The following is a 22,107-nucleotide window of genomic DNA, read 5'->3' as shown; positions in this document are numbered from 1 at the left end:
GTTTTTTTAGGTGTGTAAGGTCACATCAGATTAAAATTCAGCCACTGTGGAAATTTAACAAAGATTTTTATTTAGTTTTATTTTATCGTAATACTTATTTTATTAATAGTTTTATTTAATATCATATTATTTAGTTTTTTATTTAAAATGTTTGCAGTTTTATTTATGTAATTTTATTTTGTAATTTTTCTCTAAGTGTAATTTAAATTGTAATTTTTAAAAACTTGTCTTAGGCTTTGTTTCCTTTTTAAAAAGGGTATTTATCAGGTGATATTATGTATAAATGTATTTCTGTTTTTTTCTTTGTTTTTTTTTTTTAACATTTAATTTTTTATGCCTTTTTACATTTATTATCTTTATATATTATATATTATAATTTTTACTATACATACTTCTGCTCGTATTTTATCTATTTTCTGTTTTCTAAATGTTTCTTTATTTATTTATTTATTTATTTTGCACTGTGTATGATTGTTTCTTCGACAAATGAATTATAATAAATATTACGATAATAATTATAATAACGCTTTAGTTTTAGTATTTTTGGGAGGTGGTTCTGTATTTATATTTATTTTATTTTGTATTTTAGATTTAATGGAATATTTTCAGAAAATATTTTTAACTGTAGAAAATTAAGTAAAAATTTGTAAATTCTTTTTCAAATGTATTTTAAATCATATTTCTTTATTATAAATTAAAAACTATTTTTGTAGAGTTAAGATGATTAAGTTTAAGGCTAAACTAATAACGGTGCGTTCAATTAAAGGGATTTTTCACTTCTTTTTATTCAGGGAAGTTTCTGAATCAGAGTTTAGGCTTCAGCAACTCTCCTCTCTCCAGGACTGTGAGATGGTTGAAAGCTCCAGAAAAGAACAGGCTTGTAAACTGACTTTAACTTAAGAGTTTTCTCAAACAAATAAGGAAACTTTAGAAAGAAAATCTAACTTTTTGGCGTCTTCAGTCTGAACGCGAATTTCCAGGCATTTTTGTATAACAGGCTAAATGACCAATGTGGGCCACCATAGTAATGGGTCATTTTACATCTTGATAAGTTCAATCTAAAAACACAGAAATGATGTGGTGTCTGTCTTTCTTTCTGTTTTCTCTGTGCTTCACATTTTTACGGTTCAGTTTTCACGGAGTTAAAAGCTCGGAGGCTGCTGTTACCGCTGAGATTTACGACAGACTTCTGTTCATCTTCACGTCTTCTGGTTGGAGTTTATTCCACCAGTTTTTGTTTTGACACATTTTTAGTTTTCCAAAAACACAGCACTGATTCAGAAAAAAGCAGAAAATCTCCCGGCTGCTGCAGAGAAAAGCCGGTGAACAAAGACGAAAAGAAAAGATTAACAAGCTGTCAACACAACAAGTTTTCTGCGGAGCTTTGTGTTGAAGCTGCAGGTGGTTCTCTGGTTCTCTGGTTCTCTGGTTCTCAGGTTCTCTGGTTCAGTACATGTTGTTTGATTTCCACTGAGCTCCATTAGGTTCTGTTGAGAAAATGAACCAAATAAATCAAAGTGATATTAATGGATGAAAAACCTTTTGTGAACATGTTTGTGTCACAATACAGCGATTAATCACATTAATCATCAAATCTAATGATCCAAAGTCTTCAAATAAAAAACGATTTTTAATGTGTCACATGGATGAAAACAAACCTTTGTGTAAACTAGTCTTCACTGCTGCAAGACAGGAAAAGAAGATAATACAAACTTTCTTTAAAATATCTTTTCAATTTTAATGGCTGGGCTCATCATCAGATATTAATATTTACAGCAGTTGATGAAAAACACGAAGGTAGAGTCCGAAATACAGAAAACAAAAAAGAGACGACAGTCTCATTTTTTACATTTTAAGATGGAAGCAAAAAATTGTTACCAGATATTTTGACGTGTGAATATTCATGAAAAGCTGTGAATATATGTTGTTTTTCCAGCTTGAGTTTTGTAATCATTCATTTCTATGACTAATGGCTGAATTGTGGCACAAATATCTGTCCACATAAACAGCACTTTGTTCAGGACTTCAGGACATGTAATATCTAAAATCTCTGACAGTCCTCAGATCATGAAATCAGCTTTCACAAATCACAGTTTAACGTCTTTCTCTGAGTCACAGTCTTCAGTGAAGTGAATAAATCTGTATACCATAAAAACCCGTTACAATATTTCAGGTCTTACTGGGGAAATCCTGTGTTGACTTTTTTCTCTGATGAGATCCAGAAACCTGTTGAAACGAATCAGAAAGTTTCACTGGAAACATCATGAAAAATAAAAAAGAATCAAACCTGAGCAAAAGTGTCGTGTAACGATAGACGCAGATCTCCGATAAAGAACTTGTAAATTTGATCGTTTTCTTGAAATGAAAGGAAAATTTCTTGTCCAAGATTTAGCTCTCATAAGGAGAAGATCATTTCCTACAGATCTTATAAATATGGGATAAGTTTTTCTAATTATGAGATAAAGAAGAAAGTTCTTGTTAAAATTTTTGTGTAGTTTTACTGTGATTTTTTTTTTTTTTTTTCTTGTATATTACAGGATAAATATCTCAAAGTTTTCTCATAATCACAAGAGGGTTTTCTAATAATTGCTGATAGTTGTCTGATAGTAGTTTTGTAACGATTTAACAAAGTTGTTGTTTGTGCATAGACAAGACGACAGCAGCAAACTGACCTTCTTCTTTGACCCAGCAGCGCTCAGAGCAGCGATCTTACTCTCGATATCAGACACCTGCAGAGAAAAGACGTAAAAAACCAAAAACTAAATCGGGAGGTGACAGTCTGACAAAACTCTGAGGACATTTCTACGTAATCATGACTTTGATGTTTGGTCATCAGAACTTAACATCTGCTAAATAGATCAGATCCATATCGGCCATCATTTAAGAAACACAAGATCTGATAGTTATGGAATTAGGTCATCTGGCAATTATGCAATCACTTTCTCATAAGATGAGGTTGTTTTCTCACAACTAGGAGAAGGAGAGCTCACGATTACAAGATGGTCGTGTCATAACTGTTCATGCAGTTACACCGTGAACATCTGGTAGTCGTGAGATTATTTTCTCACCAGGTAGAGATCTCGTAACTACAAGATAGTTTTCTCACGAGTGATGGATCTCATGTTCACATGCTTTTATCATAATTAGAAAATAAAGATTTATTAATTCTGACGTTTTTTAGAATTATTCCTCATAGGTTCTTGTTTTTGTGAGACATGGATCTCATCATTATGAGACAGTGACCTCAAGACCGGGAAATAACAACTCAGTCATTTCTCATGGTTGTTTGTGAGAATAGGATCTTAAAATAAAGAGACAGTGGTCACGTGATAGATTTCTGAGAATTACAGGATAGTGAAAGAGGGATCTGACAGATTGTTTTCTCATAATATCAAGGTCGTTTTCTTGTAATTACAGGACCTTGTAATTATGAAATGCTTTTGTTGTAATGACACAAGGTGTTTTGTAATTAGAAGATAGTGTAGTTTCAGGTCCACCCTTTTAGTTATGAGACATGGATCTGACGAGAAAGCTACGTAATAATCCAAGAAGTTTTCTCACAGTGATGTAATGTTTTGTCCGACCGTACAGATCTTGTGTCTCACAGGTAGGCAACAGCTTTCTCATGAGATGCTCATCTCTTAATTGCGACGGTTTCTGGCAATTCACTATCTAGTCTTGAAATAATTTACCATCTAGTGAGAAAACCGTCTAGAATTGTTGTGATTATTATTATTTTTTGAGAGAGAGGAGACGGACGAAGCCGTCGCTCCTTCTCTCCCATGATGCCGGATGATGTTACATCCCTGGACAGTCCGAGAGTCCTCCTCCAGCTATTGTAGCCTTGTAGCCTGGTACAGCCTGGGACCACCCTCGCTCTCGGGCGGGGACTCTGGCGGCGCAATGTTACATCCCTGACGCGGTCGGAGTCCCTCGCTCTTATTTATTTATTGCGTACAGCCGCCAGCTCTGACCCACCTCGCCTCTCGCTCTGCTGACTGGCGGCGGCGGCGCGCCACCACGTCCTCCAGCTCTGACAGCTCCGAGTCCGTTGTCCCTCCGAAGTGATTCTTTGCGCTCGAAGCTTACACCTGGGCTTCGAAGCCGTTTCTCGGACCGTCGACCGGCCGTGATGTACACCTGGGCAGGCAACGGGGAGAGCACACCTGTGTCACCTGAGAGGCGCTAACACACCTACAGACCACTGATGATAATCATGACAGGGCTGAGTATCGCTTTACAACATACATACATTCATACTGGTTCTCTGATGGTTTCCATTCACAGAGAAATCTAGTTTTTCATCCCCGGTCACTGATTCTAACCGGGGTCTGAAAACAGTCCTGAACTAACGATGACGAAGGTCGACCGTTTTATCGTTTTTACGAGAAAACAATCTGGCAACTGTGAGGATGTTTCCGCTTGATATAAAGATCTTCTCTTTACGCCGAAGATCTCCCGTGAAATGACACGGAACAGTCGTGACAATGCAAGCGTTTGATTGTGGGATGAAGACCTGGTTACTATGACACCGTTGGTTTGTTTGTTTAATTACGTGACAAAGATCTTTTAACACATTTAGGATGTAGACTTAAAATATCATGTTTTCAGAATTATGAAAACTACTTTTGATTAGATACAGATCTAGTAGTTCCGAGATCGTTTTCTCATATTTACGAGTTTCTTTTCTCATTACATGTGGATCTTGCACTTGCAACTCAGTCTTCTCATAATATGGAGGCAGTTTCTTTCCATATTTCTGAGCTAGTTCCCTCATAATCTGGGAACACTGAGATTGTTTTCTTGTGAGATACAGCTCTAGAACTGTTGAGGTTTAAAGTGAGGAATAAAAACTAGACTGCTGGTAAAATATTTGATTTCCTAAAGGAAAACGCTAAAACATTTGAACTTTTCAACCCGTTCCTAATCTAAAAAGCTGCTCTAACTGGACTCAAACTGGAACCAGTACTGTTTAGCATGTCTTCACAGATACCCAGCCCCGTGTTTATGAGACTGGAGACACAGCAGCCGGGGAGATTTAAAGCCAGTCCAGACATTTCTGTCATGCTCCAGACGAAGCGGGAGGGTTCGGCTTAGCTTGACCTTCAGACAAAGAGAGGTTAGGGGGAAACGAGGCGTGCAGTTCATGTTTGAAGCTTACATTTTCCTCAAGTTCCCTGAAAGCATCATCTGCTTGCTTTACGTCAGTCCCTACTAAGTGGGATCTGTCGGTCGGCTCTGAGAGGCCGTACTCGACCATTGCGTTTTCTGTGGCATTAATGGTTCTCAGGACCTCAGTGGTGAGGTCACAGAGGGCGGCGGCAGTTGATCTCTGAAAGCCATGTAGAGGGACAGATGTTAGCAGCTGGAAAAAAACACCTGATCCTGCAGCAGCTACCGGCCTGGACGCCGAAACATCACCGGGGTCTGGACGGGGTTTCGGTTCAGTCATGGTGGATGAAACCGCGTTGAAGTACGGAGCCTTTCCAGCCGGTAACGTTGAAATTGGATTGATGGTTGAAGGATTCAGGTGTTTACCAGAGAGCTCAGTGAGGATCACTTACTGATCCGTATGGTCAACGAATAGAGTATTTTTACCAGTCAGAACAGACCTTTGACATTTAACGTACATGTAACGAGTGGGCAGAGAGTTGGCTCGCCAGCCTGAAAGGCAATAAACACATACTTCGCCGGGAAAAACCGAATCAAAATATTTGAATATTGGAGAGAGTGAACAACATATTAGGTCCACTGACCACAAACAGGAAAACTAGGCAAACCAGATACCAGATTCGTCTCGCTCAAACAAGATATCTAATCGTGCGTGAACACGACAAAAAGTTATGTGAGCAAGAGTCGTCATCTTCTTGTTGAAACCTGGAGACGTTGCGTCAATGAACTGAGACGGAAAGATTCCGAAACTCAGGCTCATGGTCAGTTTCCAGGCCTGGTCTCTGAGGCATCTCTGGTCCAGGCAGGTAGCTGCTGACCTTTACATCAAAAAAAACTTGCCGTAAAAGCAGGTTGGTAACTGACGCAGGAAGCAGCCTGTTAGTCAGGAGGCGGTCATGCGATCTGACCGTTTTAACATCTGTTCAACGTTACATCGGAGGCGTTCAAACAACGTTAAAACAGCAGAGTTCGGGAAAAGGAGAGTCCATTTCCATACGTTCTTCATCCTGTTCAGAAATCTGGTGAAACCTCGAGGATCCAGCGTGAAGGGTTTTCTTGTGATGAGGTCTGATCAGTCTACAATTACGGGATCCACATGTTGGAATTCTGATGTCTATTGTTCGACCTTTCGATGTTAATAACATTTCATGATTGTGGGATATTTTCTCGTGGTCATAGTTTCCTTGTCGTGAGGCGATGCTGAGTTGAGATACGGTCGGTATTTTTCTTTGGTGAATACGATGGGCCTCCGTAAAAATCTTATTTTGGAGCTGAGCTCTTTGTGAGGACAAAAGAACAGACATGAACAATAAATAAGAACATTTTAAATCATCCTGCTCAGACACTTCGCTGACGGAACATAACCTCGTGTTTGGGGATAAGCTGAGCCATGCTGTGGATGTTTTACTAAATGGGAACCTGGACAATGATAAAGCGCTCACGACTTCGTCTTAATGGTTTAAACTCAGGTCAAAAGCTTCCATGAAATCGTTGTGAGTGAATTAAGGTGAGAGACACTGAACCGGTTTCAGAAACCTCCAGGTTCCCATTTGCTGTAAAATGGACCCATGGATCGGTACAGCGGATGGAAGGCAGCTGCCCCGACCTCGTCCTACCTTCTGAGCCTCAGTAGGCATCTCGTCGCTGGAGGAACTCAGTTCTTTGTCCTTCAGAGAGTTCAGAGAGACCGCCGGGCCGCCCCTGACGCCGGCTGGACCTTTACCCAGAGAGAAGGGCTTCTTGCCGGCCTCCTCGTCCGATGACAGGCCCTTTTCGCTCAGGTTTCCTGCCAGCTCGCTCAGCTTCCTCCTCAGCTTCTCCTCCTCGTTGTGACCGGACGGAGTCGACGCCTGGAGGAGGACGCAGACAGAAAACACACGGCTCTTGACAGTGTTCCCAAATCATACATGATGTAGCCGGATTTATTCACTCAATACTTTGACTGACAGAGACTTTTGAACTCTGTCTCACCTCGTCGACAGGCACCATCTTCTCCTCCAAGCGGCTCAGCAGACTCTCGATGGCCGACATGCGTTTATTCAGCTCGTTTATCTGCCAGAGGTAAATCACACAGTATGGTGATGATCTCGGTTTGGACTAGGACACTGCACATTTTACAGTTTCCATGGCCATCATTGTCTTTTAGGGCTAATAGAGGACAACGGAGGACGTGTTTTCTTGGAGCCAAATCGTCCTGGTTTATTTGGAACAAATTCTTATTGTAGCCGAAACATTTGCGGTTTTTAGGCTAAAAATGGATAAATGCACAAAAACCGGAATATCTGTGTTGAAACTTTCCAGTTTTCGTGGTTTAAATTTGGGGGCCGAAACTTTTCTTGGCTGAGACAACGCTTGATTGGTGATCGGTTGTCTGTTCTTACGGGGGGGGCTTGTCCCAGGTTCTCCTGGGAAGAGGCTCTGCTGTTTCTGCGGCGGTGGGGGGGTTGTTGGTACATGGGGGGGTATCTCTGGTACTCGTCCTCGTCGGAGGTGTCGACGTACTGCTGCCGAGCCACCGATGAGCTTATCTTAGACAGGGAACGAGTCCGGACCATTCTGCTCTCCCCATAGTCATCTGATCACGCACAGGTAAATATACGTTCAGGTAAATACATTGCTCCAAAATGTACAACAACAGAAACATAAATTCAGCCACACATATTTTATTCTACATGTCTGTAAATATACAGTACACCTCCTAAGTAATATTACGAACTGCATATTTATGGAATTATGAGTAAACACTGAGACAAAATAAACGTTTTGTTTACTTTAGTAATAAAAAGATAAAAATTTTTATGAAATTTGAAATCTTAAATACAAATTAAACAAATTGAAAAAATAAGTAAAAGAAAAATGCAAATTCAATTAGAATGAACAGATTAAACAAGATTAAAAAAATTAATAAAAATAAATTAGAAAATACATAAAACAGGTTAAATAATAATAAGGATCTATCGTTCTTCGTGTCTGCTGCATCATTGTAGACACATTTCCTGACACAGGCTCAATTTGGCTTCTACGGAAACTTTATGATGTCGACTGCAATTTAAAATAAAGTTCTGGGATTTTGAACGAACCGCGTCAGTTTCTAAAGACGGAGGCGTCAGTGGTCACTGAGATTTAACAGGTTGAATGAACCTGCGGTTCCTCTGACAGGAAGCAGATCGTGCTCCAATAAAATGGACTCAAAGACAAAAACTACATCTCCCATCTACAAACAGTCAACGGCAGTGAAAAGGGATAATTCCCCTAATGATAAAGGGTCTGAATAAAGAGCTGAAGACCTGCTGCTCTGCTGTACTTCTCTGCGTATACTCACCGGGTCTCATGGCGTAGCGGTCCAGACTCTTCCTGCGGTTCACGCGGTGGTTGTACATGTCGTAGTCCACATCGTTCCTGTAGAACCGATCCTCCTGTATCTGCTGCAGGAGACGAGTCACATGCGGTTGACCCACAACGATCTCCGTTTTCACTCACTCAGTCATCAACACAGTAAACGGCCCACTGGGCCCCCCGACCCCTGAGCCCTGAGCCCTGACCCTGGACCAGAGCCCCAGTACGAAATGACTGGCAGCGTTTCGTGACCGAAAGTCGATCAAAGGACTACAAAGGCACACAAAGTGGCTACAAGGAGACTCAAAACAGCCACAAACGACGTGGCCCGGGGGTTTTGCTCTCACACAGGAGGGGTGGGGGGGCCTCCTTCCTGGGGGCCCATCGTCTCATGATCCTTCCATGATAACTAGTCTCATTTCATCTGAACATTTTAGGCTTTTTATTCTCTCCGATAATTAAACTTGAATTCTCTGTTGATCTGCTAAAAACCTTCAAACTTTAACGTCAAATATCTCTAAGAGATTAAATATCAATAAATATAGCAGGTAAAGGAGATACGGGCTGAAACACCATGGGCATCAACCATAGAGAAAATGTTCAGGCTCAGGCGCGTGATCTACCTGGACAGACGGTCGTCGTGAATGAGGGAAATATTCCTCAGCGTCAAAGTCCATAGGATGGACCGACAGCAGACGTTTACTTTTTCTCATCTGAAAATAACAAAGAAGAAGATGAAGTGAACCTGCAGGCTTCTTGTCCGATTCCCATTCGTGTGGTTTAATATTTTTATTTTTATATTTTTACCACTTTGTAGCGCTGAGCCTCGGCCTCTCCCTGGTCGTCCTCGTTACCGTTATACATGTCTGGAGTTACAAACACAAAACACTTTATCCGTCATTCTTCACTAAAATTCACATTTTAACAACAACAGCAACACAGCTGAACTCGTTTCTTTTGTCTCAATACAGAGTCAGTCAACATTTTGTACTTTTTATAGGAGGAAATGTGTTTGTACCAAAACAACTCATGAAAGCTGTTCATTATCTGTGTTAACAAAAATCCGATATTGACTGTAAACGTGACATAAATCTGTCGTGTCCAAACAAACACACCATCTCTGAAAAAGGCTTTTTCTTCCACATAAATTTAAACCACGTGTGTAACTTTGGTCAGAGAGAGAAAAGTTACTGCAGGAAAAAACATCCACGCAGCATCAGAAATGGTCTAGTTGTTGTGTGTCTAGGTGTAAAAGTGTTTTATCGTTGACTCACGGCTGCGGACGTCCGGCATACTCTGAGTGTCATCGTCACGACCACCTTCGAGGATTAAACATTTCCATTAGCAAGTTTCTCATTATTTCCAAACATGTTTCCTAATAATTCTGAAATAAAATCCTAATTTTCTAAAGGGAACAACGTATTAAAAGGAAAATACACATTTCTTAGACTCAAACTGCTTCACTTAACTCTAAATAAATATGAATTCCCTGTTCATTTATGATTAGAAACTTTATTCTCCATAGTTATTGAACATGTTGAAAAGATCAACTTTCTATTTTCTTCTGGTGCATCACTGATTCTAACGTCCGTCGACGTACAAACTGTAAAACACTGTAACTGACATTTTCCAGATCCTCCACTGAACGTCTGATTATACAGTGTTACCTACTTCCACGGCCTAACTAGTCACAACAGGTAACAGGTGTCGGTATGGCTCACCGTCCCCGTTCAGCCTCTTGTACAGCGACCTCATGACTTTGGCGCTGCCGAAGCGTTTGAATCGGTTTCTGACGTTGTCGTGGTACCAACCCAGAGTCCCCATCTTCAACACTCTGTACATAGGCACCAAACAACATACACAAGACACAACACACAACACACCGGGTAATGAAAGACACACGTTTTAACAAAAAAAACCTTTGAGCCGTGAAAACATTTTGGAATTAACAATGTGCTGAGAGCGTCTGGCTTTGTTTCTAGCACCATGCTAACAGCTTAGCATTTAACGCTAAGTAATAGTCAGCGCTAACACGTTAACAAACGCAGTGATGAGCGAGAGCCGACTCCATTTGGTGTAAATTTGGTCTCTGCCTGTCTCTGACGCCCAACTGCCCCGAGGTCGTCGGACGGCCTCAGTTGTCCGACAGTCTGAGACAATATTCCATAATGTCCCCAATGTCACGTCGAGTGTGTTAACAACGAGCAGCGGCGATCTGGGCTCATGTCTAAATTCAAGGAATAATGTGGTGCGTCAGTGTTCCTGAGACGGACACGCCCGCCAGGTGGCGTCTCACCTGGTCATGCGGCAGTTGTCACACACCCAGCCATGCTCCTTCTTGTTGTAGCGGCTGCAGGACTTGCAGGTGTACATGTGACAGTCCAAACACTGACGCTTACTGTTGACCAGGAACTTGAAGGGCTGCAGGCAGCGGATACACAGCGAGTCGGACGCTTTGCTCTGGGAGCCCAGCAGCTCCCGCTTCGTGTCCTCCTTCTCGATCTTAGTCTTCAAATCACTGCAAAAAACAAGGAGGACAGGTTGGTCATGGAGTCCGGCTTCCTCTAAAGAAACACGAGCCCAGACCTCTAGGTTTTGGTCCAGAATGGAGGGAAATCTGCTGGACTGCGTTATGGCACGAGATGGCACTGAGCAACCAGATGTAAAGCCTGGAGAGACTTGAGTGAAAAACCATTAGACACAAAAAACACCCCCAAGATTTTCACGCCTCAAAGTCAGATTCGGAGGGAATCTACTAAATTGCTTTATGGCACAAAAGAGATTCAGAGATTCTGCTGATGACCATTGATATGACGCTGATGTTGGAGAGGCCAAACTGAACCAAACCTGAAGACACAAAAGCGCCGTAAATGTTGATCCACTGGCTCAAATTCTGAGTGAAAACTGCTTAATTGCTCTATGGCACGGGAAATTCAGAGAGCGCTGGTGTTTCAGATGAAGGCAGCACCACATATCATCCATCCGTCCATTAGCTGTACCACTCATCCTTTTAGGGTTGCGGGGGGGGCTGGATCCAATCCCAGCTGACATCAGGCGAGAGGAGGTCAATCACAGGGCTATGACTTTTGTCGATTTTGAACATCACATTTGGAGGGAAAGTTGTCCCATGGCTTAATCTTTGAGAGGCTTTGCTCATGGAAAATCATGGACGTGCCAAGGAATCAAACAAACACCAAAGATCAAACCCTGTGACACAAAAGCACCGTAAATTTTGATCCACCAGGTGAGATTTGGAGGAAAAACTGAGAGTGCTATTTGGCATTAAACCTTGAGCGGGAGCTAAGCTAATAGATAAAAGGTACAACCCGCCCCTCTGACTGTTTTATACTGTAAAGTAATACAGCAGATTTACAGTGTTTTGACGTTTCACTGTTTTTCTCTCGTCATTTAGGTCGCTGGCCCTTTCACCAACTTCCACCTTCAAAAACTACAGAAAAGATTTAACCTCAGTTTTGTGCTGTAAAGCAACGTGACAAATTCCCTCCGAATGGGACCTGATCAAAATGAGCTGGTTTTTGGCTTCAACCCTTGTTCTGAAACCTTGACCTCCGTTTGCTCAGTGCCCTCCCAAGGTTTCAGATTTTCCTCCAGATCGGACCTGGTGAATCAAAGAGAAGTTTGTGTTTATGTTGCCAGGAACCTCAATCGAATCAAATCAAACTCGGTCCTCAAAAAGCAGATTAACTCAGTTTTTGAGTGTTTAACTATTTTCTGTGTTAACTCTCAATCTTGCTTGTTTCATTGTGAATATATACAAATACTTAGGATTTGAGACTAAGTTTTCAGCGGGCTCTCAGGTTTGTGTTCTTCTGTGAAAATTTGCAAATCATACATAATATATTAGTCCACTTATCTGACACTTTAAGGCGGTTTTTAACAGGGGCTTTCTCCGAGCGGTTGTGGTTAGACAAGTTAGGCTGTGATCTGGATGGGTTTGTAGAAAAACCTACAACGTCTGTAAATCAACACATTCTCATTGAAGCAGCTGAATCTGAGGGAACATGTGGTGCTGTGAATGAACAGTGTTTCATGTGACACCGTCGTTAAAGTGAATGTCCACATTCACCTCGAGGAAACGGAGTCAACGCACCCACGTACAGAGCTCAGTCCGCTCAGAGGACCTGTTGTTCTTCACACACTTTTACATGATCACACTGCTACGGGCCGTCACGCAGGTTCCACTGAACTCTATCAGAAATGCCGGCAACGCCTCGGAAATTCCCATAAGAATCAAACTCGGACTCAGTTGGTGTTGGATTAGCTGCTGGTTAAAATTGATCCTGATATACGCTCTGGATTTTTTTTTAAAAAAGCGCGATACCTTTGGTATCTATGGGGTCAAATCTGATGGTTTACCTTTATGAAAACGTGTGTATCTTTCCGTATGAATGAGGCTTCGATTTCAGATTTACGGTTACCAAAGATCAAACGTTTGGCCACCAGGGTCAAACGTTTTCATTTGAGGCCCTGTCTCTGTCCATTGGTTGACCAATTTCTTTAGCAACGTGGTAAAATGTTTTATAATGTTTAGCAAACATTGTGACCATATCGAGATAAATACGGCCAACTTTTTAAATTCGAAGCTGCTAAAAGGTTGTTGTTAGCTGTTAGCTGTTAGCTGTTGTGAGCAGACAAAACTTTACTGTTTCACTTTTTGTTTCTATGGTTAAAAAAAAAAATGTTTGTTTTGTCTTTAAAACTTGTGACCGTGTTTGTGTTTATTGTTTTTTTTAATTACATTTTGATGTCATTTTTATATGGGGTATTTTTTTTTTCTAAAGTTATCGAACTTTTTTGACACTGTCGATGCAGTTCTGAATTGTTTTATCCATGAGTTCAAAGTGATTTGTTTTGACCCTAAATAACCTAATTATTTATTTAAGTATTTATTAGATTATTTATTTAGTTATTTCTTTGATCAGAGTTAGTGACCCTGCCTAAAAAACTGCATCAAGATACTGAAAAACGTTTTCTGTGGAAATGCCATTGAAATTCCTCCTAATCAAGTCTGATGTGACTCTGATTCAGTTTTACCGCTGAATAGTGGAATAAGTCTTAACGTGTTGACGTGTATTTTTCCTGTATAAATGTAATTTTCACGGTAATGATCGGATTATCACAGCAGCTTCCAGCGCTCACAGAGGACTCATTCATTGGTTCATTCATTCAGAGCGACGGCGTGTTGTTTTTGATCATGTGTGTGATCGGTTTCACTCCACACACCGAGACAGGAAAGCTCTTCCGCGTTTCACTCGGAACATGAAGCATATTTCTGTAGGAAAATGTTCATAATGTTTGGAATTTAAGTGCAGACTCTCTCCAGCGGTTTCTGGCTCTGTGTTTATGAGTTTGCCCCCAGGGCTGATGGGAGCTGGAGTCTATATAGGAAACACAGGGAGTCTTTGTGAGCATCCTGTTTTCTGCTGCAGACCCTTGTCCGTGTGACTGAGCCGTGATCGACTGCAACAACAACGACGTCTTTCACGCTCACATTCCTCCAAACTTCACATGAACCGGTTGAGACTCAGTTTACAGGTTTATACACGGAAACAGAGAAACCTGTCCAGGTGAGCCCAAGACCCTCCTCAGCTCCTTTAAAGAGCAGACTGGACTTAAACTGGATCTGATACCGAGTCACATGAGTCACAAAGAAAAGCCTTGTCTGTCAAAACCAAATTAAGACCCAAAGACTTGACCCTGTTTGATTTGAGCAAATGTATTGCGAAGGGCTTGATATATCAAACTGTGTTAAACTGTATTGATCCAGCGTCTGTCTCACAAAGTACGTTTGCAATATGAAATATCAGTTTTGTACATATAGAATAAAACGTATTAACGTGTGTTTCCACTTTGTTGTTTGAAGACACTGTGGAAAAAGTACCACAGAGAAGTAGGAATGTAAGTAAATAAGTACAGACGGATGGATGGATGGATGGATAAATAGATGTACATACCCGAGTCTCTCCTCTTCTTTCTTACGGAGGTTAAAATCTCGTTGAATCACCTCCCAGACGTGTTTGGCTTCTTCGTCCGTCAGACGGGAAAGATCCAGCTTACGCTCCATCGTGCCGAAACTAATAAAAAATACGTAAAGTTATTTTAGTCGCTACGGCCACTAGCGGGATCAACATCCGCCAGACACGGAGCAACATGCCCATCACAACAATGCTGTTGGAATAATAATAGCAATAACAATAACAATAATAATAATGACTTGTGGGGTTCCTCAGGGTTCTACTGTTGGTTCTTTATAGTTTCAATTTATATGATAATGTGTGCGTTGTTTGTCCGTGTCCTAAAGTCAAACCCAAATATTACCAAAGTTATATTTTGACAACAAAGAAAAACATTGAGGGGAAAAAAAATGTCATTAAAAAGTCACAGTATTTTTACAGTAATTGAGGGGTTTTTTTTAGGAAAAAGTCACAATGTAATGGGGAAAAAAGTTGAAATGTCAAATAAAAAGTCATAATGTTAGAAAGAAAAACATTACATTTATACTTACATTAAAAAAAGTGTGATGCCATGAGGGAAAATGATGTAATATTATATGTGCAGGAAAAGTCACAACACTTCGAGGAATAAGTCTCATCTTATGCTAATATGATGTCATCTGTGTCCGGATGACGTCAGAGTGATGTCATCAGACAACAAACCTCCACCCTCCAACTGAAGGTGTGGAGTTTAACGTCTGTTTAGCAGCGGGGAGACGCCATCCAGGTGCATTGTGGGAAACGTAGGATCGTGTGATTGGACTAAACGTCCGGATATTTTTTATCGGTCTCTCCTTAAATTTGATGTGGAGCTACTTTTACTCAGCTTTTATTTTTATTTTCAGCTGCATTCTGTCTCTACCTCAGTGTTTTTAAATTACAGCGATGTCATCCTGTGACCCACATGTCCACCACCTCAGACCAGTTCAGCAAAGATAGATATTTTAATCAGTGCGTCTCTTGACTCATTTGTACAGTCCTGAGGAAATAAAAAGACCTGATGATCTAAAAGAAATAAAAGAAAGGACAGAGGAAACAGCTTTCATCTCCTGGCATGAAAAGATGTGAAACATGTTTAAATCTGCAGTTCAAAGTCTCAGTAACCTTCATTTAAAGTGGAAATTCAGTTAAAATAAGAGAAACCTGTGCTGAGAACTTGCAGTGATGTTGCTTTGAGCTGAGTTGCCGGTTGCTCGGTCGGTTGCTCGCCTGTGTGAAAGTTGCTGTTTTTCCCACCACACCCTGATGATGATCTCAACATGTTTATATCACTGACGTAACAACGGCAGCGAAGAAACAGACTCTGAAATTCGCTGATCTTTAGTTGGTTTTAACATTTGACTGGATTCAACTTTAAATACAGACAATTGAAAAACAGCTGATTACCACCTTCAAATTAAAAGACACTGACCCACGACATTAAGAAGTTTTCTTTAGATTCAAACATTTTCACACAGTTTTTTTAAGCAGCTTGTAAAAGTATCTGCTGTTAAAGTGATTAGTTAAGAAACTGATCAGCTGATTGAATTTTTGATAAAAAACGAGTATTTTGGAGACGGTAATTGCATTTATGGTTAAGTTTGACATTTTACAGATTAAATGATTAAAAACCAACATTAAGTAAAAACAAATCTATGAAAATAATGAGTTAAATTTCAGCTGTGTTGAATAATTAAACACTAACAGAAACTTTCTAACAATCGCAGAATGTTTTACAGTCGCTTCATTCAGACTGAATTCAAGTTATTCTACAGTGAACCTTAAACTATGACATCAGTTTAAAAGTATAAAGTTAAAACTAATCAGAAGTTAATAAATGAGAATAAAAGAGCAGAGAAGATAAACTGACCGTGTTTCTTTGTGTCTTCAGGCTGAAGTGATGAAACATCTGAGTTTCAACTGAGAGAATCAGCTGATCACATGACGAACGTCCTCCTGATACCAACTACAGCAACACACCGCTGCAGGCCAGACAACAACACCGTAACACACAATACACACCGGGAAGCACTCGCTAACACACAGTGTTAAGGCTGCTCTGAGGGAGAAAGTCAGACCTTTGGTGAGTAAAGCTGAAATATCCAGAGGAAAAACACTGAGATGAAGTTTAAATTTCAGAATAAAAAGTACTTTTATGAAGAGAAACATGTCATATTAAGAAGTAAAGCTATTTTTACAAGACAAAGTCATAATATTATGAAGAAAGTTCAAAGTCTTCACAGTACAAACCCACAGGAGTCATTATTTTATGAAAGAAGAAAGAGATCATATATCATAACAGTTGTAACAATAAAGTTCTAATTCAAGAGGAATAAGTGGTAACAACATAAAATAATGTAAATTTACATTGATTTAAAGAAAATGTAATTCCAATGAAAAACTGTGTTGTAATATGAGACAAGAACAAATTGAATAATTTAAACCTTAGTTTAGAAGCTCTGAGCCACAATTTCACCTGAAAAAGTAACATTTTTTAATATTGTAAATTTATGATCAAAATTCATAATAATCTGAGGAAAGGTCGTAAATTTACACAAAAAGAGAGAAATATCCTGAGACTAGTTAAAGTTTTACCGGAAAACATTTTGTTTTATGATAAAAGTTGAATAAAATGAGGTGAGTCATGATGTCAGGCAGAGAAAATAAATGACATAAATGTCCTAAATAAATAAATAGTCTGTCCAATGAGCTGTGGTGGAAACTGTGACACTGAGAGCAGCAGGTTGTGTTTTTAGGTGGAGAAGTTTTAATACTATGAGAACAGTGATTAACAGGAATTTAACTCCGCCTTTTTAGTGTAGTTACCGACTCTGACCACAGGAGGACGCTCTGCACCAGAGTTTCCGTCAGACTCACGGTCCAGAGACCAGACCAGGGACCATTATAGACCACTTTATTTAACTCTTTAAACAGCAGCGCCACTGACTCCTCGAGCACAGGCTGTAAAGCCCCAAAACGTCCTGTTACGCTGTGAAAAGTCACAGCTCTGTTATTTTTAACATAGAAATTATGATTTCCAAGTCAACTCGAGGTTTATTTTATATAAATATAGAAATCTAAAAGAAAGTCCACATCCACAAACATGATGGAAATAATATCTTCAAACTTCTTGAGTTTAGTTTTGGCTGTTTGGCATTTTTTCGATTATTCTTGTTTTCTTTTGTTGTGTCGTATGCGAAACCATTTAATGTAGTTTCTTTATATATTTTTTTACCTTTATTTTTAAAAAATCTTAAATATCCTTTTTAACCCTGATTTTCAACATCTTTTATTTATGCCTCCATCTGGGTCCATGGGAAAAGTGTCATATAAAAATGATTCCTCATCATAATTATTTTACATTTATTTGTAGAAAACGAGATCAGTTCAGATCATCGGCGGGAACTGAACTTCAGATCTATTTGCAGATTGTAAGTAACCGGATAACACTGAAGATGTGTCATAGAGGAAGTCAAAATCTTTATTTTATTATAAATTTTTGTACAGGAGTAAAATCACTTTTATCCCTAATATCACCACTTTTTATTCCTGGGTGGCTAGTGAGCCAATGTTACCCCACTAGCTAACCATGAAATGTTTTTACGACTGTGAAACTGCGTCTTAGATCTGGTCTGATGTGATCTGGAGGGAGAAAAAGCAGTGAAATCCCCTTTTTTTGAAATGTACCTCAGGTGTTTTAACTCAACATGTGGTTTTGAAGAGCGCTAACACTTTAATTCTGACGTCTAGTACATGCTTCACGAAGTTAAGTGTTAACCGTGTTATCCGTCGAAACGTTAAACTTCCTTAATAAATGAACATTAGTTCATTTGAAATCTAATCTAATCGTGTGTTTGATGACTTCAGACTCGTAAACACATATCAACTCGGTTCACGTGTGGCTTTGCTGCCTCCTGCTGGTCAAACATCTCCCTGCAGTTTTAAATCATCAGTTTGCTGTTGAGGATCTGAATATCAGGTCCTCACATGTACAGTAAAGTCCCAGAGTGTCTCGGGGTATTTCATCAGACTAAGTTTAGATGCTTGGATTTCAGCCAGGGGACCTCCACCTCCGCCTCCTCCACCTCCTCCTCCTCCGCCTCCTCCTCCTCCGCCTCCTCCGCCTCCTCCACCTCCTCCTCCTCCTCCTCCTCCGCCTCCTCCACCTCCTCCTCCTCCACCTCCTCCTCCTCCTCCGCCTCCTCCGCCTCCTCCACCTCCTCCGCCTCCTCCTCCTCCTCCTCCTCCTCCTCCGCCTCCTCCTCCTCCGCCTCCGCCTCCTCCACCTCCTCCTCCTCCGCCTCCTCCACCTCCTCCTCCTCCACCTCCTCCGCCTCCTCCTCCGCCTCCTCCTCCTCCACCTCCTCCGCCTCCTCCTCCTCCGCATCCTGATCTCTGCACAACCGACAATAACACTGATCTGAGACAAGTTTAGAGCAGAGCTGACTGTCCACCGACAGAGGACAGAGACACTGACTGAGACTGTCTGTGTCTCTGTGTCCAAATTTACCCTCAGCCTCAAGCTCAAGACTCGAGAAGACCTGACCTGACAAAATAAGACGTGACTCGACAAAATAAGACGTGACTCGACAAAATAAAACTTGGTTCGACAAAATAAGACGTGACTCCACAAAATAAGACGTGACTCCACAAAATAAGACGTGACTCCACAAAATAAGACGTGACTCAGCAAAATAAGATGTGACTCAACAAAATAAGACTCGACTCCACAAAATAAGACGTGACTCGACAAAATAAAACTTGGTTCGACAAAATAAGACATGACTCCACAAAATAAGACGTGACTCCACAAAATAAGACGTGACTCCACAAAATAAGACACGGCAAATAATGACATAAAACAATAAGACGAGAAATTATTTTACAAAATAAGAAAAAACACAACAACATTAGATTAGAAATCTGTGTCTCATTCGTTCTTTTCATATTCCACTAGGGAACCCGAATCAGAGGGTGAAAAAACGAAATGAAACTCAAGGTAAAGTTGAGTTGCTGGACAGTGACGTCTGCTGTGTCTCTCAGTTTAAACTGTAAAGTTTGTGACCCACTTCATCTCCAGCTGCTTTTCTAATCTCTGTTATCAGTCACTTCTATTTCAGACGTGATGCCTCTAAAGGCTCTCAGACAGTTACGCATGAGACCAGATATTCAGTACAGTTACAGCTGAAACTCTGTCTGCAGACTCCACAGCCCAACTTTCAAACACTGGTTCGTGCAAATACAGATTTTTAAAGGCAGTTTTGTTGCATCTTTGGTGCAGGTTGTATTTTCAGTGCAGCTCTTACTGGTGAAGGATATTAAGGATTAATGTGAGAAAAGAGCTGCTTTTCTTATAGTTTTCTGCCTGGGATTCAGCGAGTTGTCGCTGGATGAGTTTTAACCAGACTAAGAGTCTACAGCCGCGCAGGCCGCTCTGTGAGGCTGCACCGGGCCGAGTTAATATCGTGACGGCGAGCGCTCGCGTCAACTTCCAGGTCGTAATCACGAACGGTGACCTTTTCCTCAAAGCTCTGATACATTTGACTTGAAGCTTGATAATACAGAAAACTATCGGACGCCCAACATTAGTAACGAGGTCGATAAATGTCGTGAAACCAGGCTCAGTGGAGATGTTGTTATATCGTCAGTGTGCAGCATTTTAATTCCGACTCTGTGAACTGTGTTGATGACGTGACAACGCTTCAATCTCTAACAGGAAAATAAAAGACTGAAAAACAAGAGAGGTCAGATATTGGTTTACAGTTCGTGTCCTTTGGTTCCGTCCCTGTTTATTTATCTGAAGAGTTGGGTTCGAACCTGCTCGTCATCCTGTTCTATTTATAACGAGCATTTTGTAACGACAGGCTGCGAGAGTCAACCTGCTCCTCTGCGTCTCGTGCACGTCCAGTCTCAGTCTCTAACCTCGTGCATATTTGTCAGTATGTGCACCAGCGCCAACACCTGCTGGGGTGGTTCACTAGTATGTATGTATATATATATATATATATATATATATATATATATATATACACATGTATTCTGTACATGTCTGAAATATGAGACAGACTGCAGCTGAGAGAAACGTGTGGAGAGCTGATTTAACTCAGATCAAACTGAAGCCTCAGACTCTTAAGGTAAAAAACGAATAAAGGACGAGTGGAGACACGACTCAACAAAATGAATAAGAATAAGAGTAGGGCACGACAAGGAGCAACGAAGAAGGACGAGACTCTGGAAACACACGACACATCAAACTAAAACCCGAGACGTTACACAGAGGAGAACCCCCCCCCCCCCATAAGGCAATCGTCTGCTTTATAACAGCCCAACAGGAAACATATGAAGCCAACTGTGTTGTTGCACTGAAGCGAAACCTTGCACATGCATAGTAGAAGAAAAAACAGTGTTTTAAATGTTATTTTGGGGCAAAGTCACCACAATTTTAAAGCTGTTTCTATCAGATTTGACTGGTGATTCTACACATGCAGCTTTTATGTCTCTCTCCCCATTCACTTAGAGAGAGACCTGGTCTCATTAGCCTGAACTAAGAGAGGACAAATAAATAAGATATAGTATGACTCAAAAAGACAGGACACAACATGGTAAAGGAAAACAGGACATGACAAAATGGGACACAACACGACAAGACCCGACACATGAAAATGAGACATGAGAAACTACAACATGAAGACTCAACACTAAAAAGTGAGACAAGACGTTTTTTGACAAGACAGAACAAAGATTTTCTACAATGTTGTGGAAAAAATAATGTGGTCACAATTATGTTTCCTGGAAAAACGCATGTTTAGTTGCACAGAAACGTCATTTCTACGAAACAGGGTTGAAATATAACAAGACGAAACTTGACTTGACAGGAAATGAGACAGTACAACATGAACAAGTAAGATACGACATGATATATAAAAAAAGCTTGGACATGATGATAAAACTAAACAACAAAAGACATTACACAATAAAACTCATTCCCAGGGAGAAAGTGACTGTAGACACAGATGACCACATACAGACGTACGTAGAACAGCGTACGGGGATTTAGGTGCGTCCCGTATCAGTGGGTCGATGATTCAGGTCGCAGGTTCAGTTTTAGATGTGTTGCACGTTTAACAAGGACCATACGGACTTGTTTTTTGTGAGTACGCAGGTCCAGACTGAGGAGTTTTTGGAGTTTTTCTCCTTTAAATGTTTAGCAGGTCTGGTTCAAACAGGAGTCTGTCTCTATCTCTGTCTCTTCCAGTGTATCTGGACTGTATCTGCTCATGGACTTCAGTCAGCTGTTGTGGAGGTCAGAGAGGTCGAGCTCACCGCCAGGATCCAGTTTCCTCTTTCCTTTGTCACACAGTCTAATTAAAGCCTGAGATTCTGTCTGGATGTGGTTTCTTATCCAATCTGACTCAATGATCTCAGCCACACTTTAAATCTTTCTGTCAAGACTTGAACAATTTAAAACACTTTAGATTGTCCAAATGTCTGAAGGTGACCCAGACGTCAGGAGTATCCAAGGTGACGTATGAAGTCAAAAACCCAAATGTATTCAGTTTTGGTTCTTTTTATATGACAAAGAGAAGGAGCAAATCCTCACATTTAA

The 22,107-nt window shown here is 40.6% G+C and overlaps 1 protein-coding gene and 1 long non-coding RNA gene across 3 annotated transcripts in view; one reads left to right on the top strand and one right to left on the bottom strand.

The window, feature by feature from the left end:
- Nucleotides 1-22,107, top strand: part of LOC120787433 — a 26,973-nt gene extending 4,866 nt beyond the window's left edge. The window contains exons 3-6 of one of the 2 annotated variants that reach the window (XR_005706915.1): nt 13,959-14,096; nt 16,393-16,584; nt 17,875-17,932; nt 21,757-22,107. This is a non-coding gene — a long non-coding RNA (uncharacterized LOC120787433). The remainder of the gene's footprint in view (nt 1-13,958; nt 14,097-16,392; nt 16,585-17,874; nt 17,933-21,756) is intronic. The other variant, XR_005706914.1, reaches the window with a different exon arrangement.
- mlpha (melanophilin a) lies at nt 1,295-14,593 on the bottom strand. Its single transcript, XM_040123078.1, is given in 15 exon segments — nt 1,295-1,487; nt 2,181-2,226; nt 2,673-2,729; nt 3,984-4,100; nt 4,102-4,140; nt 6,789-7,022; nt 7,144-7,224; nt 7,554-7,747; nt 8,495-8,597; nt 9,132-9,221; nt 9,316-9,374; nt 9,786-9,827; nt 10,230-10,342; nt 10,805-11,026; nt 14,484-14,593. Coding segments are annotated over 15 exon segments (1,548 nt in total). The 3' UTR covers nt 1,295-1,446.

This window comes from Xiphias gladius, unplaced genomic scaffold (assembly GCF_016859285.1).
Source record: "Xiphias gladius isolate SHS-SW01 ecotype Sanya breed wild unplaced genomic scaffold, ASM1685928v1 HiC_scaffold_1475, whole genome shotgun sequence".
NCBI lineage: Eukaryota > Metazoa > Chordata > Actinopteri > Istiophoriformes > Xiphiidae > Xiphias > Xiphias gladius.
Note: the sequence above shows the minus strand (reverse complement) of the source record. Positions and strands in the feature narration are given on the sequence as shown.